The 26,560-nt window shown below is 40.4% G+C and overlaps 2 protein-coding genes across 4 annotated transcripts; both read right to left on the bottom strand.

The window, feature by feature from the left end:
- Positions 1-261: 261 nt before the first annotated feature.
- On the bottom strand, positions 262-17,769 carry erbb3a (erb-b2 receptor tyrosine kinase 3a). The gene is given in 30 exon segments (XM_026347917.1): positions 262-1,629; positions 1,631-1,878; positions 2,311-2,572; positions 2,686-2,754; positions 2,858-3,052; positions 3,142-3,239; positions 3,354-3,500; positions 3,598-3,673; positions 3,766-3,921; positions 4,008-4,193; positions 4,402-4,500; positions 4,611-4,730; positions 4,808-4,949; positions 5,054-5,107; positions 5,198-5,352; positions 5,524-5,617; positions 5,774-5,906; positions 5,997-6,214; positions 6,894-6,911; positions 7,110-7,200; positions 7,290-7,363; positions 7,535-7,652; positions 7,864-7,977; positions 8,193-8,334; positions 8,582-8,700; positions 9,135-9,200; positions 9,615-9,740; positions 10,097-10,283; positions 10,625-10,782; positions 17,390-17,769. Coding segments are annotated over 30 exon segments (4,272 nt in total). The 5' UTR covers positions 17,484-17,769; the 3' UTR covers positions 262-1,116.
- Positions 17,770-22,561: 4,792 nt separating this feature from the next.
- Positions 22,562-25,776, bottom strand: arf3b (ADP-ribosylation factor 3b). 3 transcript variants are annotated; one of them, XM_026347915.1, is made up of 5 exons: positions 25,721-25,776; positions 24,036-24,263; positions 23,840-23,950; positions 23,614-23,738; positions 22,562-23,352 (listed from the first exon to the last, which is right to left on the bottom strand). In XM_026347915.1, the coding sequence occupies exons 2-5, from the start codon at positions 24,181-24,183 to the stop codon at positions 23,191-23,193; spliced, it is 546 nt and encodes a 181-aa protein (XP_026203700.1). In that variant the 5' UTR covers positions 24,184-24,263; positions 25,721-25,776; the 3' UTR covers positions 22,562-23,190. The 3 variants fall into 3 exon arrangements, with proteins under 3 accessions (XP_026203700.1, XP_026203698.1, XP_026203701.1); XM_026347913.1 differs by having other exon boundaries at positions 25,662-25,763; XM_026347916.1 differs by lacking the exon at positions 25,721-25,776 and adding an exon at positions 24,381-24,458.
- Positions 25,777-26,560: the final 784 nt, after the last annotated feature.

The raw sequence follows: 26,560 nt of genomic DNA, 5'->3' as shown, positions 1-26,560 counted from the left end.
TTAAGCACATTTTGCTTAGTGTAATGATGGAACGAATCCTTATTGTCACTGTTTAGAGTTTTTGTTGAAATTTCCTTTAGGAAAGCCAATAAATCAATTACGACTAAGACACCACAAAAACTAAAAAGAGACAAATCAACGCTACAAATTACAAAGAGATGCAAAATTTGTTGTTGTATTTCTGGTAACCCAAAGTCGAAGGTTAATGCTTATTGTTTTAACAATATGACAAAGAGCAAATTTGTTTTGGAATATGCACCATTAATCACATTATCTGTTTTATATTTACAAGGTAATCATTCCCAGTTACATATTTGTTTACATTTACATTTAGTCATTTGGCAGATGTTTTTATCCAAAGCAACAACAGCAATGCACAAAACAGTGTGATACAGTGTGAAAATGTTTAACCATTTGAGGCCATCAGCAGCAGAAGTCTTTGAAAAGAAAATCACAAAGCCAATGTCTCACAAAGAAGGCTATGGCCTGAAAACCAAAGTGACAACTGAACAAACTTCATCTAGTGATGAGCTGAGCTGTGAGAACTGTCTGAAAGTCTCAAAACATTAAGATCCTTACAGAAATGACATCATGACCAGCACAGGAATTGAACCCATGGCTCAGGTTAGAGAGTTAAAGATTTCGCTTCAGTTTTTATTCTTAATGAACCAACTAGAGAACATAAAATGGATTTCACAGCTTGCACACATGACGATTCTATATTGTTAAAATAAAAAAGGTGCAGCTTTAAAAGAGCTATTCAAAAATATTTTTTATTGAGTATAAAATGAATTTCATACATAATCACACAAAGAAGTCTCCAAAGATACAGGAAACTGCAAACAATTGCATTTGTTCTCAAAACACACACTTTGTCCATTTCAAAATGTAAACAGGAAGACGTAGCCTGTAGCTAATCTGTTCATTTCAGTTAGTGTTTTCAACAGCGATTTTTGTGGAAATGTCCCAAATCATAGGTCTATACTATTAGCTTGTGTTTTTTTTTTTTTACTTGTGTCAGGCTACATTGTTCTTGAGGTTTTTGATTAAATGTCCTGTTTCAGGTCCTTCATGAATATAGCTTAGAGGGAAGTGCATGTGTTTTTAAAATGTTCTTCATGTTGGCACTGCCTCAGGCTTCAGGAAAATTCTGCTGTGCCAGTAGTCGGGATTGTCAAAAGATCTGTCCCCAGCCACAGTTTCACCAACCCTCACCCCAGCTCGCACCTTTACGTAAGAGTCAATTCCAGATCGATGTACGTCTGTGCCCCCGACTGCTCCCTCCCCTTCCCTCTGCATATTTTGGTATACCACTCTGTCTCCACACCGCCGGGCACCAAAGCAGTCCATGTCCTCGTACTCATCACCCTCATCCTCATCCTTCCCCTGTATCTTCAGCTGTCTGTCTTGAAGAGCTTTTCGCAGTTTTGGCTGCCTGTTTGTGTAATGATAGTTACTGTCCTCCACATATTCATCCTCCTCATCCTCCACCTGTCTGTCTCTAATCTTTGCAGGTGTTGGAGGAAGTGGAGGGTCATGTGCTGGAGGGTTTTCATCTTTTTCACGACCTCTGATGTCCATGTATTCATACTGAACGTCATCCGATCCCTGTTGCTCTGAATCAGAGTTATCTTTGCTCCTTTGTGTGACCTCTCCTAACCTCAACAGATGACGTTGTATCGCTGGAGTAAGCTGTCACTTGTGATGATATGGAGGATGTTCGTTTTTTGTTCGGTTTCAGGTTGTTTTGCCTGTGTGACACAGGCGTCTTCTTGTTCATATACTCATAGTCTTCATCATCTGGGTCATCCAGGAGGCCTGATGACTGAGATTTGCCCCTCCTGCCAGGAGTAGCTCGTGACAAGAAAAGTAAAGTATCTGGAAAAAATAAATGGATAAAGTTTTTTTTTCTTTTTGCTCCACTTTGGAAATGCATCATTCTACACACATCTAAGTGTATACATTAGTAATACCTTTTTGTAATACCTACATTATGATCCTAAGTTACCTACATATCCTAAGCAGCAGCAGCAGCCAGTTAGCTTAGCATAAAGAATGGAAACCCTTTTTTTTCTGCATAAATATGACCAAAAAGGTGATCAGACATTCATGCAAATCACCTGACTTAAAAATCTGATCTAGTGTTTACAGTAACAGTTTCCTGTCACCTACAGTCTGAATCTGAATAAATGGATAAAGGGTAAGAAGTAGGAAATGTTCATTATCCATTTTCCAGTAAAAAAGGTCGGGGCAGCAAATTTACAGTTCTGTTATATAAGTGATCACTGCTTTTAGGAATGAGGATATCACCTCTCTCTGGGCTGTCTCCAGGAAGCACATATCCATTCTGGTCTTCCTCATCCATCTCTGGGGATGGCGTCTCCGGTGGCCCACCTGACATGCTGTCCCTCTGTGATATGTAAGCGCTGTCCTCCCGGTGACGTTTTCTTTTTAAGCTTCCTGTCAGAGAGAAGTCCTCATTCATTTCCAGCTCCATTGCTGCGCCGCAGCCCTCCGAGCTCTCAGATACAGTGCGGGCTGAGTTTAGTCGAGAGCGTGACTGCCATGTAGCCTGCACAAGATAAAACCCACAAACCTGTATGAGTAAACGTTTTGTACGTTTTTGACATAATCATGCTTCGTTGTATGTACATAGAAAGATACACAATACAGAAAATGCCTTACTTGTCCTAAGCCGTCAACACCAGAGGTCATAGGCAGGTATCCAGCTGCGCTTGATGAATTAATAACTACCTTTACAAGAAAAGACAGAAAGGACATTAAGATTCTGAGATCACATACCTGACCTTTATAGGCTAAACAAGACATAAGATGAATAGAAAGTTGCGTCCCCTACTCTGTGAGTGTCGATCCTAGAGAGGCGACTGAGGCTCCTTGACTGAGAAAGGTATCCTGGGCCTGGAGTCACGCCATCCACCCCCAACTCATCCTCCGGAGCCTCCAGCTCAAAGTCTAAATCATCCAGGTCGTCCAGGTCTGCGCTCCGTTGGACAGGTTCATCTGGGGCTGAGTCCTGCTGGCTGCAGTCCTCCTGGTGGACAGAGGTGAACCTAGATTACTGCTTGCTCTACATGTGAGCTTTTAGTGAAGCTTCTAACTCTAGGAAATAGCCTTTCTTACTTTGACCACCAGGTAACGAGGTGGGTCTCTGGCCATTCTTGTAAATTCATTGGCCAGCTCCTTGAATGTTGGACGGACATTTTCATCAATCATCCAACCTGGAAATCGAGAAGAGTCAAGGTTGGCTGCTTTGAATAGGCTGAGTTATTTCATGTATTTGTATGTTGCTATTCTGTAGTTCAGACAAAATATGAAGGACGAGAGGTACTCACACTTGACCATGACCATGTACACGTCTATGGTGCAAATTTGAGGCTGGGACAGACGCTCGCCCTTTTCCAGCAGATCAGGAACTTCCTGTGGACGCATTGTTGCATATGGCTCTGCCCCATAGGACATCATCTCCCATATTGTTACACCTAAATACGTTAAAATAATCAAAATAAGTAAGGAACATCATAGCTCAAACATGTGTCCAATAGCGTTTTCACACATTTTTTTTCGGTTTAATCTCACCATAACTCCAAACATCACTCTGATGTGTGTATCTGCGAAACAAGATGCTTTCCAAGGCCATCCATTTGATTGGTGTCTAGAAAAATAGACAGACCGTCTCTTAATAAACTTTGATAGTTGTTCTGAATGTTCCTTTATACATCATATATTTTCCGCTAGACTACAGACCTTGACTTCATTGTAAAAGTACTTCTTGTCATCCGGGTAAAGAAGGTCTGCAATACCGTAGTCTGATATCTGGGCAGTGTAGTTATTCTTCAGGAGTACATTTCTAGCAGCCAGGTTCCTGTGAACCATGCGGTTCTCCTCCAGGTAATACATACCCTGATTAGAAAGGATAAGAATGTGTTTAAGTGCTTGGTCTGTCAGTGGAATAGCTTGAACAATATCTTGATGTGTAAAACACAAACCTTGGCGATTTGGACACACCAGTTGAGTAGCCTCTGCGGGCTGAGCTTGTTCTTGCAGTTCTTGACGTGCTCCAGTAGGGAACCCTGACTGCTGAGCTGGGTGACAAGCTGCAGGCTGGCCCCAGGACAGATGCCCAGGATCCTGACAACGTTAACGTGATCCAGGCTTCCCATTGTCATCATGTGCTGCAATGTACATTCAGGTTAAATCATTACAGATATTATGTCTATAAGATCTACATGTATTTCTTTCAGTTGCTTATCATGCTGAGCATACATGTCAAGTACAAAGCATTATCAGAGGTTTCTGTGTAATACTACAGGCAAAGATGGTTTCAGATTTTAAAAATGAAGGAATTTCAGTGGACCTTTACTTTAAGTCATATTTTCTTACATCTGTCAGTTCACTGAAGGTCTGTCGACCAGTGCGATCATGAATCGTCTTTATGGCCACGGGAAGTTTCACTGTATCACCCTCAGGAATCCAAATGCCCTGTGAAGTACAAAAAGCATAAACACAGATTCATAACTTGTTAAATAAATAATAAATGTGCTAAGTAAAACTTGTACGGGTAACTGGTATAATCATTAATCAATAAGTACCTTATGGACTGATCCAAACACTCCATTACCAAGCAGCTTGATCTTACGCAGGTCTGTGGGCTTGAGGATCCGAGCATGGACTTTGGCTCCTTTCTCTCCAGGATCCAGAGGCTCAAAGCTCTGTGTGAAGACAAAGCACATTAGCAAAAAACCGAATGAAGCATAAGTGCACGATAACACACAAAATCTACACTGACCTCTCCACTCTCCATGTATCTTCTCATAGCCCGCTTTCGACGAATGGCAAGACCTCGGCGGTACAGAACAGTCAGCACAAAAGTAGAGAATGATGCAAAAAGAAGGGCAATCACTCCCAGTACAATGGCCGTGGTCGCTTGGCTAGAGAAAGAAATGAAAAGAAAGGACATGTACCGTTGTCAGCACTTGATACTGAAACGTGTAAAAACAATGTACAATATGCCAGTAAGGGAGAAGAAACTTACCCAGAGATGAACCGGGAAGTCCCCACACAATCTCCAATTCCTGGACCGCTGCAGCTAAACACCAAACACATAAATGGCTTAATTAAAGAAGAAAACATGCCAAAGCGGGAATCAACACACAACACATCTATTGTCATTTCTTACCCTTGAGTACAGTTGCTGTGGCATGGCTCACAGTGTCCTTGCTTGTTGGGGTATTTAAAGATTACTCCCTCCCCACCCATCACACCCTCAGGACACGAGGAGACACAGTGAGGTCCATCCTGCAAACTGGCACAAGCTACACATTGATCTGCTCCCTGGAGAGAAGGAGGAAGAAACTGTCAGTCGATATTGCTTTAAGGAGAATATTCTTGTCTAATGTAACACCACTAGGTGGTAGCAGCCCGCTGATCCTTGTTTTGTTCAAATCACGGCTGAAAGTCTTACTCCACCTGATCATTCAGTCACTGAATTAAGTATAAGCATACCGGGCCTGTGCAGGTCTCTTTCCCCTCTTGCACCTTACACTCAGGGTGGCAGGACGTACAATCTCCAGATGCAGTAGCAAACTCCCGCCTCTCCCTGGATTCAGGGCAAAAAGTGATTAACTTCCCTAATCTTTCCACATAGCCTACTGCAGATAACATTAAAACACAGCTACACCCCCAGCAAACATTGCTCACATCAGATAAACAGGTTGGCTATTATTATTGTGATTTATAATTATTTAGGACTAACCCAGTTAAGAACATGCAGTCTGGAACACATGTCCCTCCTCTTCTGTAGTTCTTACAGGACACACACTGGTTTGGCCCTGGGCCCCAGCAGCCATCAGGGGAGCACAGAGGGTCACATGCATAACCCTCTTTAACTGCAGACACAATATAACAAAACTTACTTCATCATCATCAACATCAATGATGACAAGGGAGTGGGCTAGAAATGATCCAACCTCACTCACCACATTGATTTCTTGGTCGGTTGTCCTTGATGTCAATGTGCTTCTGGCGTCGCTGTGGACGGGAGCCGCTGCTTAAGATACGAGTCCAGTTGACTGTGTCGTGGTAGCAGAGCTTCTTGTTTCCTGTGATGTACACACCGCCGTCGTTTATATTTTGGAGGGAGCGTAACCCGAGGGAGGTTAGAGAGGTGCTCCTCATCACCAAAAGAGAGTAGGCCCTGAAATATGAAATAAACAGTCGCCAATAGTAAGACAACAAGTTATAATAGGATAATTGTAGTATTATTTTCACAAATTCAGACAGAACATGTTGTATAAATTTCTAACATTCATCATATTCTTAAGATTCAAGCCAATTTCAGATTAAAAAGTCAAATGCTGAACTTTTCATGAACCATCAGTGACAAAACACAAGCTGAAGAACAAATGTAAGAATTTTTCAGGCTTTAAGTATTTAAGAGAAACTTTTTTTCCTCTGAATTTGTTGTTGTCATTTAAAAATGACTTCTCTAACATTATGCTTTTTAAATTGCACCACTTGCCTTACCTTACCTTAAAAAACAAAGTGAAATGCAAACAACTAAATTAATAGTTAATGAAAAAGTTAAAATTGTATTTTCAGCATTACATAATTATTAAACTGTGATTAGATTTCACAATTAGATTTATTTTTTTTTTGCTTCCACTTTTCTCACTTTTAAATTTTCAACTGAAAAATCATGCAACGAAACAACATGAACCCAATAAAGAATTGTGCCCATCACCAAATCACCCAAACACAGCACTGAATGACAGAGAAGAAAAATGTAGAATAATACAGAGTAAAAAACGATTTTAAACTGAAATGATGCACACAACAAGGTGGAGAGAAATAGACAACTTGGTTATTTACTGTACCTTTTAGAGCTCACTCCTCTAAATTGGGTAAAAGTGACATATCACATGTTGATAAAGAGATACAACAAAGAAAAGACAATCAGATTGACGCCACAATGTAGTCAAAGACACAACAACGTGATAGCAACATGATCATGAGTGACAAGAGAAACAAAAGAATAATAATGTTGGAGCCAAGAACAAAAAAAAAAAAAAAACTAAACAACTGCTGCTCACTTGTAAAGTGTTCTGCCTTGAATTGTTCGGAGGTTGGAGAAGACTGACAGATCAGTCATGTTTTCAGGCCAGGACTGGATACAGAGGAAGTCTGAAAATTGATGTTTCAGCTGTGAACCATGATGTAACTTGTAGAAATATGTTTACCTACAATGTAAAACCTTGTACACACACACACACCTGTAATCTCCCGCACCGTGTTAAAGATTTTCAGTTTTTCTGGATCGAGGGCCGGTATGCCATTATAGTCGTCACTTTGAACAGAAAAGGAAAACAAAAATTAAAGCCTATTGCAAACTGCATTCAGAAAGAACTAAATAACACTTACTATATACAATTAATAAAATACTTACAAATACTGTACAGTAAGTCCTCTGCTGTATTTTAGAAAAAGACAAATGAAAATAAAAAAGTGCTTTGTTTACCCTTTGATTCCAGTGACCAGGAAGTGCAGACTGCCCTGGATCTTGGTGCAGTTAATGAAACTGTCGATGTTTCGAGCATCGACAGTCTGTCTGTTCGGACTTCCTGTGCCATGGCAAGCTGGGTGGAAGAAGGAGAAGAGGACGATGAAAGGGATTAGAAAAGGAAGAAGGAACCCAAATGTTATACTAAATTATATTACTACAATATGAAAGTACTTTATTAGTTTAATTACACTCTGCTTAATGTTTTTACTCCAAAGAAATAAAATGTATTGTCTTTGTAGCTAATCAGGTTTAAATAGCAACAGCTGCTTAATTGTGCTATATACCTTTTGGACAGAGACCTCCACATGGCTCACATCTTTTCACCCCATTTTTCTCCACCTCCATCTTATCAGATGGACAGTTGCTTACACATGAGCTGCCATCCACCACAAAGTTCGCTGTAAAAAATTAAAACAACATGGCTCGAAGTGAGTGACACAAGTTAAATGACGCTACCTAACAGTGTAGGAGCTAAAGTTTTATGACAATATTAGAATATTGAACACATGTTATACAAGTTATAACAACTGTATTCACATAGTGAGAAACCGTTCACACAGACTGTGAGTTTGTGTGAACATGTGTGTATATGGCAGCCTGTATGAGGACTCACGGGGGCACTGGGCCACACAGATGGAGCCGTACTGGTACTTGGCGTTGGGGTTGGGCTCCATTTTGAATTTGTGCTTGTTGTAGATGAGAGCCTGAGGACACACGGACACACAGGAGCCCGAGTTGTTGAAGTTCCTGCAAGCCTGTAAAAAGTCACACACAGCAGAGTCAGCAACACGGCTAACACATACACTGACCACTTTATTAGGTACACCTGTACTATCTAATGCAATCCAATACAGCAGTTCGACTTTTACAAGGTTATAACTTGAACTAACTCAGAAAGGTGATAATTCTACTATATGTTTATTATTAAGATCATAGTGGGTGATGGAGTAAATGTTTCTACTGTTTCGGTTGTAAAAAGTGATGCAGAGGCAGAAGACTCACAAAGCAGTCTGTATCCAGGGGGCCAGTGCAGCCTCCAGCACACTCATTGTGACAGCACTCACTCGGGTTTCTACCAAAACATCTGCTGTTACATTGCGGGGCGCACACGGTCTTTGTCACTGAAAGAAGGTCGAAAATATATTAATTCAATAATGCGTGACTGAGGTGGCTCCCAAACTATTTTTAAACCAACCCTTCATAATGATTTTTGTCCCACAACAAGAGTTATCACGCAACAGTTTCAAGCCAAAAACTGCACCATGGATATTTGTTGTGGTATTGGATTTCAAATGACGAAACAAATCAAATAAAACAGCTGCAGTTGCTGTGCATTCATAAATCAATGAACTGCTGTGTACTTGCATTAATATTTAAGATGTTTTTTAACATTTAATTTAACATTTCTTCAGCTCAGAGATTTAAACATGTGAAGTTCTTATTTTAATTGAAAGTGTGCATTTCCACACAGGCTGTGACACATTTAACTCTTTGACAACCTCTGCATTAGTGAATTGAGTTGATGCATGGAAAATAAAGAGACGTTGTCACTCACAGATTTGGCAGCTGTCATTTCCTGGACCCCAACATGGCATATCTCCACATGCTTTGTTGCAAGGTTCTGAGAAAGTATTTAATTATCAGTAGATGCACTTTTCTTTTTAAAAGAAGACTAAATCAAAAGGCTGTGTAAATCCAACACACACATGTTCATATACACAATCAAAGAATTCTTGGTTTCTATAATAATTTCAGTGTAAATTCACAAAAAAACTTGCTCAGTTTGAGTGTTTGCTTTAACAAAATTTCACAATGCATTTTACACTGTTTTACCCAAAATCCTTTTCACCTGTCACGTTATGAATCACTTTAGAAAGAGATATCCAGCAAGGACTGGAAAAAACAATTGCACTGGCCTCTAGTTTCAGTACACGCATGAGCATGTGGGTGTTGTTTTAAGATAGACTGTGAACCCATCCAACAATATACAGTGGAAGGTAACTGATGCTCGTATGTCTAAAGCGTTTGCACTCACTCTCAGGCCCATTGCCCTCGAACAGAATATGTGGTGTCCCATCCTTCACTATGTCCAGCCAGTTCACCTGCGGGGCGTAGCTCAGGTACTTATTCTGGATGATCTTGACTCCTCCCTCCAGTATCTCTGTGGGTGGAGCACATGCAAAAGTGGAAGTACAATTAGCAAAGCAAGCCCGAGCAGGCCCATGACTCATCCTCTCCAACTCTGCCATTCACTGTTTACTATGGCACACAGGCTCGGTGTAGTGTGCTGGAGCTCATGTTACGGTGGCGGTTGAGCGGTTGAGCGCATGAGACATTCCAGGGATTTCACCTCAGTGCGACTGCTCTATGACGACCAGCAGTCTGAAGGTGTGGCTGCACTGTGTGGGTGTGGGAGCTCCAACTGTAACCAAATGTCACATATCCAATCTGAACCTTATCTGTCACATCCACTCCTGCCTCCCACACCACACACTAACAGAGGGAGCCTCTGTGTACCTGTGAGGTGTGTCAGGCCCAGTTCTTGTAGTCCGTGCTGTCCGTCCTTCTGGTAGTTGACCATCACAGCCAAAGCGTACTTGTCCTCATACAGTGTGTTCCCTCTGATGACGCGCAGTTGGTCCAGCGGCAGGCGGCTGAACTCGTTGACAGCGATGAGGATGTAGCCTGTCACCTCCCTGATAGACTAAGCATTAAGAAGAAATGAAGGAAAAAAAAACATTATTATGCTTTTGTTAATCACATTAGTTGTTATCACAGCTTCGCAGCAGAGGTGTGTTCTGCTTGTGTTGCTAGTTACCATGACAGATGTGCACTTACTTTAGAAAAGGAGGATTGGGACAGAGCTCATTGTGCATTAAAGACAAAAATATAACCTACTACAGACAGTAATGAACATGTTTTGATTGTCATTAGACCCTCACTGAAGACAGAAAAAGGTTGATTCATGTCCTTGTCTAGACTAGTAACCAGTTCTCAGTGACACATACTTGTTATTGTGATGCCTCTGAGTGTTTAAAGCCTTACCTGCAGGAAGGAGAAGTCTCTGTTGTACTCCATCATGGTAATCTCAAGGTTGCCCATCACAATCTCACAGCCGCTGTACCTCTGCTTCATCAGGTTGTACTGATTCTCTGAATTTCCTGTCACACTCAGAATATTCTGGGTGCCGTAGCAAACAACCACTGTGAAAGTCAAGAACAAACTCTGGTGAATGAGTGTTTTTAATGTCAAGATGTCCGATACTGTAAAATACACTGATCTAAAGGATGTTTTATATTCCCCCCCCCCAAAAAAAAGACCAAAACCAACAATAACTGTGAAACTAAAACAGAGTCCCATCAAATCTTTGCTTAATAGGAGAAAAAGAGCAAAAGTTACAAAGAAAAACTTGATGCTCATCCAGAGGTTTCACAATAAAAATAATCCCAGAGAAATTCTATTAAGTTAATTAATAAGGCAGCAGTGTAAGATTTTACAAAGACTGCTTTATGCCACTTCCTACAAGCCACTGCGGTTTGCTCACACTACATCAATGAATGTACTGTAACAGTGTGGGACAAACTGAGGATTGTGTACAGGGTTATGTCCTGCTCTGAAACAAACATACGAGGCCTTGTTTATGGTCTGTGGGAGTTCAGCCATTCAGAATCACTTGAAGGCTGCTTTGCTATTCAAATGTCAGACAGGAGAGACACAGCAGAGGGCTGAGGACGGAGAACTGAACTCAACTGTTGATCTGAATGCCACTTAGAAATCATCTATTAATCACAGTCATACAGAGTGAAATTTTATATTAACAATTTGAGGACATGGCTATGTGTGCATAAAGAGTCCTGACCTTATCCAGCACCTTCAGGTTGACTCTGAAACCAGACTGTGAGCCAGTTTGAGCATCTGCAGCTTTCTCACTTTTTTCAAGTGTAAATATGCACTTAGAAAAAACAATGTTTATTTCCTGCCATCAGTTTGAACTTGACTGTAAAATCAGTAAAGAGTATCTGTCTTATTTACTTGTTAGAAATAGAACTTGTGATGTATGTTTTGAAACCACAGTTACAGTAATACTTATAGTATAGTAAGGATAATGCTGTCATGGCGACCGTTAAGATGTGTCTTATGACTTGAATCCAATGTTTTAGCCTATATTTGTCAGTATTTAGTGGATTCATCTAAAAAAGCAGAATTATTCTCATACTTATACTGAAGATAAATTTACCTTCACCTCCTGGACATTTATGGAGCTTTATTCACAATCCACATCAGGAGAAAAGGGTTATGACTAAATGATAGTTTTGGGTGCTAAATTCAGTTTTTAAATACCTTAATAGCCTCCATGAGCTGTTTGTCACAGTCACTGGTGATTCATGTGCTGACTGTGTTGATGAGCACACGAAATCAATGACCAAACTTCAATTATTAACTTAACTTTCAGAAGATCAACCTGTTCCTTTACCGCATTCACCTCATGCACTATTTCCGCCTCCACTCTCTGTCTCTGCGTCCCTCAAAACAAGTCACCACAGGTACATAGTGGTCATAGTGAATATATGTATATATACATATATACATACATATATATATATATACTGTATGTATAAATCAGCCTACCATTATACAAAAAAACACAAACTTTCTTTATTATGCTTGTTGTTGATTCAGTTGAAGAGACCTGAGAAATGTGTGTTAAACCAGACTCACACTTAATATGTGCTCGACACACTCACAAACACATTCCATCTACTGACATCAGAGGCAAAATGGAGCCCAGTAGACAAAAACAGGATCAACAAGGTCAACAAGGGCATAAAAAGCTAATGATTATTAACCTCACGGCACACGGTGTGTGTGTGTGTGTGTGTGTGTGTGTGTGTGTGTGTGATAGAGAGAAAGACGAGAGTTCAATATGCGTATGCCACGTTCATAAAATCTTGCAGATCTAATCTGCAGCTTGCTGTAGCTGTGGATTAGATCTGCACAACGTTCAGCTCAGACGTATTCTTAGGACGTCTGCTGTGTGATTCTCTATTGGGTTGAGGTCTGGGTTCTGACTGGGCCACTCCAAAAGGTGAATTTTATGTCTCTGACGTCATTCTGTAGTTGATTTACATTTATCATTGTCCCGCTGTATCACTCTGCCTCGGAGCACCTTAACACTGCAATGCTGCTGGAGAAAAAACTGTAGGCTGATGAAACTAAAGCTGAATTGCTTGGAGGGATAAACTTTTTCTTTCCACTAATGGAAAGTCCTTCTGTCACTGCAATAAAGCAGAGGTGAATGGAATTTTGTTTATGCTGCTCAAGGCTTTCTTTCCAGAAATAATGTCTCATCATAGCCTTGTCTGTGAATGATCAAAAATGACCAGCACATTGCTGCTGGGAATTGCTGTTGATTTCTTTAAATATAACTTAGAGAAGCACAAACACAATGTGTCTTAGTTTCATTGTCAGCAGGAGGTTCAGAGAAAGACGTCTTGGTTCATGACTACACACAGCTAACTAATGTGTTTGGTTCATTTGGGTGATCTGACCCTTTAAACAGCCACTCCTCTGATTTTACACAGTTTCTATATAATATGGTTCTACTCAGCCTGTAATACCACTGCTTAATGTCTCATTTAAACGTGGAGGAGTGTGTTTAACAGAAACTTTGTGTTATAAATTGGTGGTTTGGAGTTAAACAGACCAAAGACTGTGATCAGCTGAACAAGACTAGTGATGCATTTGAACATTGCATAATGGAACGACCTGTCACTCATTTTTAATTAATTTAAATGCAATCACGGCTTTGCTGACTTTGTTGAACCATTTGTGTCAACAAACCAGATTCATTAGTAGCAGGGCTGCAACTTACTGTGGTTTTCACACAGTCAGATAATCTGAGGATTATTTTCTTAAACAATGAATGATGACTGATTTGGTCAGCAAAGTACCAGTACATTTACTCATGTCTTTGCTTTGGCCCAAGATACACAGACCCACTGCACATTACAAATCAGCCTCACTTGAGAAGCTGGAATCACACAAACGGATGAATGACAATAACAATTTCTTGATTATGCCAGTTTAATTCACTGATTTCTGCAGCTCTGTCCTATAACCTTGAATTATAAGTGAATATTTTCTCCTCTTGGCTCATCATACTGTGACTAAGGTCTGAGCATGACATGAAGGCAGCATAACAACCTACTCTATTGTACTATATTATGAGAAGTGTAGGACCTAGTGTTTCTGAAGCTCGACTCAGAGTGGACTAAATGTTGGAGCATGTTGGTGTTGGATCACTTGAACTTTGTTCATCATGCAAAACACTGCAGTACCCCTCTACTGGAGCTGTTTCAGATCGGGGGGTCACGACCCCACTCAAAGTGACGAGCACCAGATGAACCTGAGTAATTACAGAGCGATTAAAAGACTCAAGAAGAAAAAAAAAAAACATATTTAGTGAAAACTATGTTCATGTTTTCCTCTGTTATCTATTGTTTTTGTACTTTATCATTTTGCCTTGTGAGGCCTGTAAAAACAAAACCACTGTTCAGCTAAAGCAGTCACTATCACTCGACAGGCGGTTAGCGTGGAAGGGTCACATGTAAAAATCCCTCCTTTATACGTGTCACAGACAAAAAAAGCACAGATCCACTGCCTTCATATGACTTCTACACCATTTACAAAATAGTTTATTTATGTTAGATTTATGAGTCTGTTGTTGCCAAGAACATGTATTTGCTTTTAGAAACGTTTGCTCATTAGTATCTATTCAATTGAAAACGCCAATGATCTATGGGTACTAAAATGATAGGGTGTTACACTTTATCTACCCCACCTTAGTTAAGCTATGCAGTTAAGACGTGAATTGCCTGTTATTACTCAAGAACGTTCAAGATCTTTCCACACACTGTAGTATGTGGAGTATGTGGCAGATCAGTGTGTGCACACGCAGCGCAGTATATGAAAGATGGTAAAGAGAAAAGAGGACTTTCACTGTTGGCAGATGGATGATGACGAAAAAAGGGATGGGGTAGAGGGTTTATAGTCGATGCACACACACACATTAATACAGACATGGACACAATTCCCCCTATTTTAAGAGCGCAAAACACACAACGTAGTGCATCAAGATGTGCGATCGAGCTCCTCTCAGTGTGTCTCTTCACTCTTTACAAGCGCTGCAGTGTGTTGCCCCTCCTACTTATTCCATCACCAACACATTACAGCACATTAATTCCCTGGAAAATGGTGTCATTGTCCTCAGCGCTAAAGTGTAACCTAACACATGACCAAAACATAACACGGATCATGTTCAGCTGTTATTTTCACTCATCTGTTACCAAGGTTTCAATACTCAAAAAGAAGAGGGAGAGAAAGCAGAGAATAGAGGGAGGAGGAGATAAACAAGTTCAATAAAGCAGTGAGTGAGGTAAACAGAAACTTGGCACAGGACGGACCGAGATTACAGCATACCTCGCAGGAAAACACACACACACATACACACACACACAGATATGCACACAAAGACAGACACCTGAGCGCATGAACTACTTCATCTCATAATGAACCCACTGGTTCACAGCCAGAGGTTGTGTGCAAATGAGTGAGAAAGTCTTTTTTATGTGTTTCCACTGCACAGTGCTGCTCCCTCCTGCTTTGCTGAACATAGTGAGTCTGACGCAGAGAGTTGCTTAACATCGTGCTTCGACAACTGGAGCAACAGCATATTTGCTTTTTGACGCATCGGTTATTTGGACAAGTCACACCTCTAAAACTGCAGAAGCAATTTAACAAGGTACTACCTATTGTTGCTGTCTTGGGAGACAATAAATCAAATCTTACTCACTGGTGTCGTGTACTTAGAATTTGAACCCTCTTAAACTTGTGTTTTGTCACGATGAGGATGTTTTTCTGAGTAGAAATACACTTGTTCTTCCTGTTGGCACAACTGAATTTGGAAGTGCAAGTGAAACAAATTGGCAATAGTGTTTTTTTTTGTTTGTTTTTTTTAATTAACAGTGAGAGCATGTTTGTTTACCATGTGTCTCTGTGATCTTTTATTGTCATGTGAGTGGTTAAAAACCATTTCTGTTTGTAATCAAATCCATGTTTCATTGCTGCAAAATAGCAGAAAGGCTCTAATAAAAAATGACTTTGAAGTTCCACATAAAAAGACACAATGAAGCCCAAAACACTGTTTACACATACACACGATATGTTCATGATATGTTTATTATAAATGAAGGTTGTGTCCACCTTTCAGCATCAACAAAACAACAGCAGCCTCTTACACAACAGCAAAAACACATCCTGTTCATCAACAAGCTAAACACCAGGAATGATGTGCAAGCTGTTGACATTAAATCATAACTTTTGCATTTCTGAAATTATATTTTTGTTGAAATATTTTGGTGGTGCAGCACTTAACTAATACAAGTATCAAAAAAGTCTTGTAATTCAAATAATTTCTGCATCTTTCACAAAACATAGAGCGCACACTGTTGTGCTTGTTAATGGTTTTCATAAGGTTTTATTTACATTTTATTATTTATTATGTATTTACTATTGTTTTACCATGTTGTCTTGTTATTGGTGTGAGTATCATTAAATACAGTTTTTCTTCTCGATTCAGTGAAATCCTAACAACCACATGACGATGAACCGGTTGCACTTTCTTTTGTCAGTGCTGCTGTTTTGCTGTTTGTGTGTCTCTCTGTTTGGTTTAGGTGTCAGAGGTTGTGTCAGTGGAGCATCAAAAGATCAATGAGATCACATCCACATTGTTTTTCTCAAACTAAGTGCACCACTCGTTTCACCTGCAGGTACCGAGAACATGAGGTCAAGGTTCACTCTGAGGGATTCAAATCATAAAACCTCTCTGCTTAAAGCACATCATTACACCAGGTGGAAAGTAACTACAAAGTCCAAAGTACTTAAGTATTACATATAGCGATATATATACTCTATAGGTTCCTATATTGTACAATATTGTTTTACTGTACTACTCTACAGTATTACTACATTTACTTGATTGCCAGTGCATTTGAAATGATTAGTTGATTAACCTAGCTTATGAATGGGAACTCAGATTCTGAGCATTTCTTCCACAAATGACAGTGAGAGACGAGAGGTTTAAACATGTCAGAGGTAGCGTTTTCAATCTGAAAGGAAATAGCTTTGGTCTGACTGGGTTTGTCAGTCAGCAGGTGGTGAAAGGTTGGGCCACTCTGTTGCAAACAATTGAGACAAACATGATAAAGCACACACAGAGTTGTGGGAGAGGTGCAGGTGACTCACGGCAAACAAGTTTTACATGTGCAGAACAGGTTCTCGTGTCTAGTGTCTTGTGGGGTAGGACAGGTGTTTTTCTATAAGAGAGAACCGAACTCTAATCCAGGTGTTCAGAGGGATTTGTCGAAGGAACACCACAAAAATTCCATGTTGTCAGAAAATGTGTGTGTGTGTGTGTGTGTGTGTGTGTGAAGGGCGTGTGTGTATGTGTGTAGTTGTACCTCGGAGGTGAGGACATGTTGGTCACTCTTCACCTCACTGACACACCCTCAAAGACTGAGTAAGGGTTGAGATTTGGTGTCAGCGCTGACTTTACTATTACAGTCGATTGGGGTAAAGCTTTGCATTAGGCATTTAGGTGTGATGGTTAAGACCTACATGGATCCAGTATGTCCATGAGTGTCCTCACATAAAAGTACAAAGGCATATGTGTGTGTGTGTGTGTGTGTGTGTGTGTGTGTGTGTGTGTGTGTGTGTGTGTGTGTGTGTGTGAGTGTGTGTGTGTGAGCCCACCTTGTTGTGCCTGAGCGCAGCAGAGCTGGAGCGCACAGGGCAGCAGGACGCACAGCACCTGCTGCGCCTTCCTCATGAGGGCGGTCATCCTCATTCAAATTCCCAGCCCGGTGACGCTTTAAGCAAACATTACTGTCATATTTACGAAAAGAAACGTCTCCTTATATCGTCCAAAATCGGCATAGCTCGTTTCCTTTGGCAGCGCTAACCGGTAGTTCGGCCGATCCAGATTTCCCAGCGTTTTCTTATTCCTCCTCTCAGATTTCCAGTAGTAGGCAAATGAAAAAAGTAAATCCGCCCTGCGTTGTAAACCTGTTCGTATTTCTCTATTTGACATTTAACTGAGCCGCAACTTTACGAGCCGCCCGCTCCGATGTGTGTGAGAGGAATCACTACAGCTCAGTGATTGGAGCGCAGCGCGCAGCCAATCAGCGCCGGGAGCGTCTCTTATCCTGACACTGATTTAACTGGGAGAGTCCTGTCTGCAGTCACAGAGCACGTATGATAATATGTGTGTACACAGCAAAGAAACAAAACTAAATCTACGGGTTTGATTAAGATATTTTACTGATGAGCTGATCTGAAAAAATAAAAACAAAAATAAAAAGCCAAAATGATGATGAAGACATTTGTTTGCTCTTCTTTTTCTGTTTTCAAATGACACCTAACAAATCAGTTAGCATTGAAGGTCTCTTCTGGACTTGATGTTTCAACAGAGACTGTTTTGACGTATATATGTCATCATTTTTGTTTGGCGTAAGTAAGGAAGAGGCTTTCAACCCCCAAATTACAGTTCCCACAGTTAAAACATGGTGATGGAGAATTATGTTGTGGGTCTGTTTTGATGCTTCATGCACAGGGACTTGTTTTGGTGCATAGCATCATGAAGAGAGTAGATTATGTTGACACTTTGAAAGATAAAGAAGCCTGCTGACAGTTTTTAGATTGCTGATGGGTCTTGAAAAAGACAAGGACTTTACATTATTGTTTAAAAATGAGCTGACAAAAGACAACTGTGTTATGGATGATATATGGTGAGTAAACATCACACTACTCCAGAAAACACGGCAAACTCTTGTTCTAGCATCATTATGTAAAATTAATCATTAAAATTATTAAGTTCATAATTACTAATTAAGTTAACTTGTCACAAATACACAAAAGCACAAGGGCAACATACTGAAGCAGCTGCAGAGTTTAAGAAGAAAAACTGCATGTTGCTGTGTGCAGTGTGAGAAGTCCCATCAAATCTGTGCTTAAGGCAACGCTGCACTAAACAGATACCAATCATTGTGTCTATTTACACAACAGAGCCTTTGCAACAATGTTGTCAACAAGTCTAAAACCTTTGAACACAGAGATGCAGCGTTTTGCCTTCATTTAAACATGTGACAGGCGAGACAGAGGGGGGATGTGGAGAGAGGTGTAAAAAAGGTCTCAGTCAGGACTGAACCTTTGGCTCCAAGGTCAAAACGTTGGCCCCTCAATGATGTTTCTTGTTGACTGATTTGTTCTCAGTACTAAAAAGCTGAATGTATTCTGTATAGTTTTGGGGGTGGGTGAGTGTAAAATTCATTTATCTTGGTGAATTCTTTATCACGTTCATCAACTGGTCATAATACTGTAAGCACTGGCCTCGAGGTTCCTTCGTGTTTACCTTTGCAGTCAGAACAGGTGAGTCATTTCCTCTCACCGCCTTACAGTATAACCTGAAGACAAAGATTTGATTCATTTACCGCCCTGCAAAATAGTCCCCCACCATTAGATATTGTCCAGTACTTGGACAAAAACAAGACAAAAAGAAGCCAAGAAGATAAACAATCTCTTCTCTACTTCCCCGTATGTCTTACATGAACATGCAGGAACATTTCTAACACCCACTGTCTTAACAGTAAAACTTTGACCCTCCCACTCCTTTCTGTTGCTGACCTGGAAATGTAGAAGTATTTTACTGCTGTATAATCTTATTGCTGCATGATTTTACTGCTGCACTTAGGACCTGTGTGAGTTGTGCATAACTGCATCAGTTAATCATCTGATCCATAAGTGTTATTAAGTACTGGCTGCATACGATGTTGCACAGCGGAGAGCGTTCTTGTTGAACTCTGGACCAGACTAATACTGGTTTGGTTAGAAAATCTTATCTCTTGTCGCCTTGTTTGTCATTTAGGCTTCACACAAACATCTTACAGACTGGAAGAGTGGGCGAGCCAGCTGAACGGCTCAGAGGAAACTGGATGTGCCTGTAGCTCTAGTCTGTTTCATAAAATAACACACAAACAAAGTGCATAAATGCTTTCTGCTTTCCATCTGAATTGTACATCTGATAGACAAATGTCTGAAAACAGCAATCAGCCACTCCTGTTAGAGTTGACTGAAGAGGGGTGTTTGAAACAAATGGTTAATATTTCACTACTACCAGGAAGTCATTCTCAGAAACATTTCTTTCCTCCTTGTTCTTGTAGAAACAACCTGCTCAGGAACCAAAGAAGTTCAAGGAAACATGAACAGATTCTGATCAATTTGTTTTTAACAGGTGTTTTTTCTAGTTCCCGAACGGTTAAACTCGTGGTTGAAGTAGTAAACAAACCCAATACTCAAGTGCAAATACTTCCCTTAACAAGTACTCCTGTAGTAGAAGTATCACTTCAAATTCTTTATTCAAGTTGAAGTATGAAGCGCATGTTGTAAAATGTACTTTACATACAAAAGTACTGGAGTCCACTAATAAAAGTACATTAAACAAATGACACTGATGCTGGTGATAACATAGATGCTTAAGTCTAGATGCTTAATGTCTTTTTCCTTTTAAGGATTTAGTTATGTTGACTTTGGCTTTACATTCTTCCTATTGCTGCTTGTAGAAAAATAATAATTCTATAGTCAACAATTGTTTCTCCTTTAAATACCTACATTTTTGCATTTACCAAATTAAAACCTATCATAATGGAAAGTAATAAAGTGTGGATATTTTGCTTTCTCAAAAAGTAGGATTGATGTTAATGTTTTCAAGTCTGTTGTCTGTCACTTAATCTGTCTGGAGAGTACTCGGGTCCTCTGACCAGGTGTTTTTGACTGTTGCAAGCTCATGACTGAAGCTCAAGAATGAAAAATATTTACTAAACAAATGTTTACATTTTATGTGTTATGTGAGCTTTGCATAAACAAACATTTTCATTTTTTGCTTGCTAACTGATCAGAAATGTACAGTATGTGGCTCTGTTTGGGAGGTGCGCTGCTGTGTTAAAAAGTACTGTCAACACCAATCAAAGATGTAGAGGAGACAATATTTAAACATCATTTACAGATTTAGTCTCCAAAAACCAAAAAAGGCATATAGCAGAGGTTTGTGAGCAGCTTTCAAAACATGTGGCCACTTCAAAATCAGGTTTATTAGCAGTCACAGCGTAATCAGGAAAATAGCCATGATATAGTTCAGTGTGTCCTTTAAACAGAAAATATGAATTTATAAGTCACTTTGTGTTACTTTCAATTTTAAAATGTAGACACAGTTGCAGCTTTGAACTAACTTAACAAACTTGTTTTTTCAATCCTGAATTGAATGAACAGATATTAAACCAAACAATGTCCTCTTCTGGCAGAAGTCTGTTACAGCAAGCACTTCTGCATTTGTGTCAGCCGTCCATCATGTATGCAGAAGAATCTAACATATGTAATGTGAATATGTCTGTCAGTAACTCTCACTCACAGTTAAGGAGACAGGTCATACAGAAAATGGGTTTATTTGTAATACAGCAGGATTTTGTTAATTGTCATACATCACATACAGATGTCTCCATGCATTCAGCATTGAAACATGGTCTTCATCATTTTTAAATCTACTCGTGTAACTATAACAGTACAGAATTAATCCTCATGTTTTTTTGTTGTTTTTTTATCGCACTGATTTATCAATAGTTCACAGACACAGTCTACACCAAAGATTCTTAACACCCCAAAACAAACCAAAGAAATCTACCACCAAATACTGTATGAATCAAGTATACTGGCAAAACAAAAGAGACAGTAAGACAAAACCTTTGCCTAATCATCATCACTGTGGTGCAATTCTGCCTTTAGAGGGCGTAGAGAAATAAATCTGTAAATCATTCTTTTTAGATAAATATAAGTGATCAAAATCAGAACCAAACGAGCAAATCAATTCAACGTCATCCCTAAATATAAGGCCACAAAACCCAAATGAAACACATGATTAGACATACTATAGATGGTGAACATGAACAATGCACTGACAGGTTGGTGGAGTGGATATGCAGTATGTTATACTGTCACTGGTGAATGAGTAGTAGTACCCATGTATGGCACACAGAAATATTTTATTGACAGAGATCTGTGGATTCTGCTGGTATCGGAGGTGGCGCGGTAACTCATCTAATATGAGTCGCGGACGTGCTGATGAATCTCTGCAAACCACAAAAACGACATATTGATCTGTTTACCCTGTTTTTTGTTTTTTGTTTTTCTTCTTTCACATAATTATGCTGACACACCGAAATAAAGGAATATGCATGTCAAATAAATGTCATTTCAACCATATATAGTTTCAATATTCACATTCAGTAAAACAGACTTATCAGCAAAAGAATCGCCCCCTGATATGCAAGTCCGACACAAAAACACACAAAGCGAGAGCAACCTGATGCAGTTTGAGTACTCATGTGGACACACAAGAAGGCAGACGAGCAGCAACTGTGCAGGTCATGTGTGTTCATTTGCAAGTTAACTTATAAACCACTTTCGCATTAAAAGGCTATAAAGCTGAGTCACTGTTTAAGCACATGTTGACAACTAATGCAAGAAGTGGTGTTTACGTTGATTTCTGCATCCTACTGTAAACAGCGCCAGAACGTGATCATGGTAGCTGGAGGAAATCTACAGACAGTGTCAACATCTGTGCTGCTCAGACTGTGGAAATCTACTGTGCAACAATGGCAGCAAGATCTACCAGGATGTATGAAGGTTAGGCAGCCGAGAACGTATTCTGCGTTTTTAAATATTTTAAAAGGGCAGCTTCAACAGAGACAAAACATGTCACAGGTATCAAATGATTTCCAAAATGAGGCAGAGAGAAAACCCCTCTCATGTTGTCTGTCTCAGAGAGTCGTTCATGATTAATACAGTCTGGGTCGCTTGCACATAACACATATAACACATACAGTAAGCACGTACACGTGCACACTTTTGTTTGAGTATCAAAGTGCCTCAGCATTGCTCACAAACAAAAAAAGAGAGCAAACCATTGAAGTGAATTATGGTGACATGAATCCACCAGCTGTAAATGTTCTCAAACAAACAAACGGCTCTGTTACCCAGCAGGAGAGGAAAAAAAAAAAAAAAAAAAAGTGCGACTGACACAGAACAGTTCTTTGCATGGGCGACGACACACATCAACAAAAAGTCATATGACTCATTGCTGATTCACTGAAGTCACACATGACTCTGTACAGCATCTAGAGTCTAACATACAACACGATGCACCTAAGGACACGAGGTGGACACAGGAAAAGCAAGTGTCTGCTGTGATTGCTTACAGTTAGTGTGCATCTGTGTGTGTTTGTTTGTGCGTGTAGGTGGTTAAATATGAAGTACATGAGAATCTGTTTTCAATAAGTGCTGAAAACTATTGAGAACCTCAACAGACTGAAAATGAAAGCCTAAAATCTCCCCCCCGACCCAGAATCTTGCTTTGCACCTATCAACCAAAACCCCTGTACCGAACCCACACCCACATTACCTAAACAAATTAAAAACCGGTGTGGCTGCTGTTTCCAGGTTCCTTCTTATTTCTTGTTCTTGAGTTGATTGGCCAGCCAATCAAGACCCTCATAGAGACCGTCACCACTGGTGGCACAGGTGGCCTGGATGTACCAGTTACGGTGACGCAGGGAGTGTAAGCCCAACTTGTCCGTGATCTCAGCAGCGTTCATAGCGTTTGGCAAGTCCTGTGAAAGACGTGAGAGGCCAGTGAGGACAGAGTTCCCATCTATGAAAGTCAAGGATTAGCAATGACAAAGTAGTGACTAGTGACTTGTTTTATTTTTTGGGTTCAAAGTTTAACCTGTACTTTAAGGCTGTGGTTTATTTATATGTACTGTGTATGTGCCCACACAGCTGTATGCATTATATTTTTGTATAAAGAAATATGTATTGTTACTCTTTGTTTGATTAACTGTTTGCATATATGCACAACACTAATTTCTTGCCTGCTTATTGGCAAACACCAGGAGGACTGCATCTCTCAGTTCATCCTCAGCTAGCATCCTCATCAGCTCCTCTCGTGCTTCGTTCACACGCTCTCTGTCGTTACTGTCCACCACAAAGATGAGACCTGAAACAGCAAAGAGAACACGCTCAGTGCTTTCTGGAGAAAGAGGAAGACACGTGTTCCTGCTTTAAGGCTGGTTTTACCCTCTGATTATCTCTGCTTACCCTGTGTGTTTTGAAAGTAGTGTCTCCAGAGAGGGCGGATCTTGTCCTGCCCACCTACGTCCCACACAGTGAAGCTGATGTTTTTGTACTCCACTGTCTCCACATTAAACCCTAGAGGGAGGGGTGAGGTCATACAACAAGTTAAACAAACACAGTGGTCTATTGTTAGTGTGTATGCAGATATTTTACTACCTACCGATAGTTGGAATTGTGGTAACTATTTCCCCAAGTTTGAGCTTGTAGAGGATTGTTGTTTTTCCAGCAGCGTCGAGCCCCACCATCAAGATCCTCATCTCCTTCTTTCCTATGAGGCTCTTCAGTAAATTTCCAAAAATGTTCCCCATGATTCGGATAATAAAATCAGTGTGCGACTATAATTGCGATGCTTGATGCCCTTCTGCAACGTCTCACTTGAGGAGGAAGACTAAAAAGAAACAGAACAAACAACCATTTAGTATTACTCTGCAAGGAAATTGTCAAATGGATGATCTGGTCTTAATGAATAACATCTTAGTATAAATACCATGTAACCCACTCTCACCTTGCTAAAAAAATGACACCTCCATGCCAGAAAATCTCACTTCTACATTCACACTCCAAGACAGGTGCAAAGCTATGCTAATTGCCCACAGTCATCATCACAGTCAGTGCCATGACTCCAGGCTACAGCCCAATCTGTTCAGACCCTTCTCACTGTTTTTTTCTCCTACAAATGTTAGTCTGCACTAATGCCAAGCCCTCAGAGCACATGCAAAATGTCCTACATTATAAAGCGGCTTGAACACAAAGCCACCTGGTCTAAATCGGAGACAGAAGAAGACTAGGTTTCCTGTGTGGTTCAGATCATTCTGAGTTTTATCTCTGTATAATTTGTTTTTGTTGTTGTTTACCCTATATTACAACTTGCATTTGGCCTAAGTGGGCTGCACAACAATCAAATATCTTCCATCTTTAGATCCTTGCTGGGTATAGGTATAAAGGGAGGAACGTTTAGGTGCCACATGGGACAAATGAGTGGCCAGACGTGTTGGATATGCTAACTGTCCTGTCACAGAAGTAAAACCAGTCTCTAGGACCACGTTTCCTACTATTATAACACAATCAGTGCAATCTGGAGCCTGGTGTGGGATTTTTCATTGTGGAGAAAAGACAGTGTGGTCCAGTTTATAGGGTTTACTAAAAGTGGAGCCATTCCTATCTCTAAGCTGGACTGATCTCACCATCCTGCAACAACAGTGAAGGACTCAGTGAATGAACAGGCTGAAAAACAGAAGCTACATGAATAAAGAGAGGAGAGGAGGCTGCAGCCCTGTCCATGGTGCTGAAGGGGATCCCGACACCACCACTACCTGACACCAGCACCTCCAACACGACGTGGATCAATAGGAGCTCTTTAAAATGGAGATTTTATCTGGGAGCAGGGCCGCGACACGAAGCTCTGATAACGTCCATCACTCGGCTCCGGGTGACTCAGGTTACGTTAGCCGGGGATGCTACGGTGACGCTAGGTACCGTTACAGCCGTTAACGTCGGCCCCGCACAACCCAACGCTTAAACTGGAGATTCACGCTGAACTAAAGCACACAACTCTCGTATTTCCTTCGTCATCTGATCTGTTTTTTTATTTTATCTGTCAGTCTAGATCACAGAAATCACAGAAACGACCAAACGTGACGGTAGCTAGCGAGTCTCCGTCCTCCTGATTCACCCCATTCATCTGTTCGCCCATCATTACAGCGGGCATCCCGCTGCTTCAGCCGGGACAACAGCCAGGCTGCACAACCACCACAGGACGGACATCCACACTACATAAATGTTTTACCTCTCAGGGCTTAGGTGTGTAAATATCGGGTGGATCGCGGTGCCCGTCTCCTCGCTTACCTTCGCTCAGTGGTCCTCTACTATTCGTCTCACGATATTTTCCGGGGGACACCTCAGCAGTCAAGCAGATCTCGCGAGAGTAGGAGTCAAAACCAAACCCAAAAAAGGACGATTGAACGACGGGGTCAGTGCAGACAAACATGTCTAGGTGAGTTCAAAGTTGTCTCCTCATTACTGGTTTGTACTACAAAATGCACAGCAATATTTTACACAGGTCTCCTATAACACTGGGAATTATTTAGTTGCACGTCTACCTATCCAAGACTGATATGTAGACTCTACATATCAAATCTTACTTGTATACTACTGTACTGTCAGCTACATGTCCTAAATATACATTCATATCTTTCCAAAACCTTCAGTTCTTGCAAAAAGTTACATTTTTATCAATAGGTTATCAGTAATTATTTATTATTATAATATTTCAGTTTTGATGTGTATTTTGTGAAGGATTTTTAAACTGCATTCAGTTTTTAAAATGTCTTCCACTTTAAAGGCTGAACGGTTTAACACTTATGAGCCAAATCCTCTGGAAAGCTAAACTGACAACAAAAATCAGTATTGTGTGAATCTTTAACATAAATTGGGTGGCACAAATATAACTTACATCCTGTTTTCATTAGAACATAGTTCAGCTCTTGGATATTTTCTTCTAAAGCATCATGCTGTCTGCTGATTGTGTTCTTTTTTATTTTCATTGCTTTGCACTTCTGCTTAAAATCTTGTCTACTTTGTTTTTAATTAAGTTTCCAGACTTGTTTATAACAGGCACCATTTTGTCAGCTCATGGTATTTTCCTCCACTTCCAGTTGTCTCTTGACATCCTTGATTTGCAAGATG

The sequence above is a fragment of the Anabas testudineus genome, chromosome 5 (assembly GCF_900324465.2).
Source record: "Anabas testudineus chromosome 5, fAnaTes1.2, whole genome shotgun sequence".
Classification (NCBI taxonomy): Eukaryota; Metazoa; Chordata; class Actinopteri; order Anabantiformes; family Anabantidae; genus Anabas; species Anabas testudineus.
Note: the sequence above shows the minus strand (reverse complement) of the source record. Positions and strands in the feature narration are given on the sequence as shown.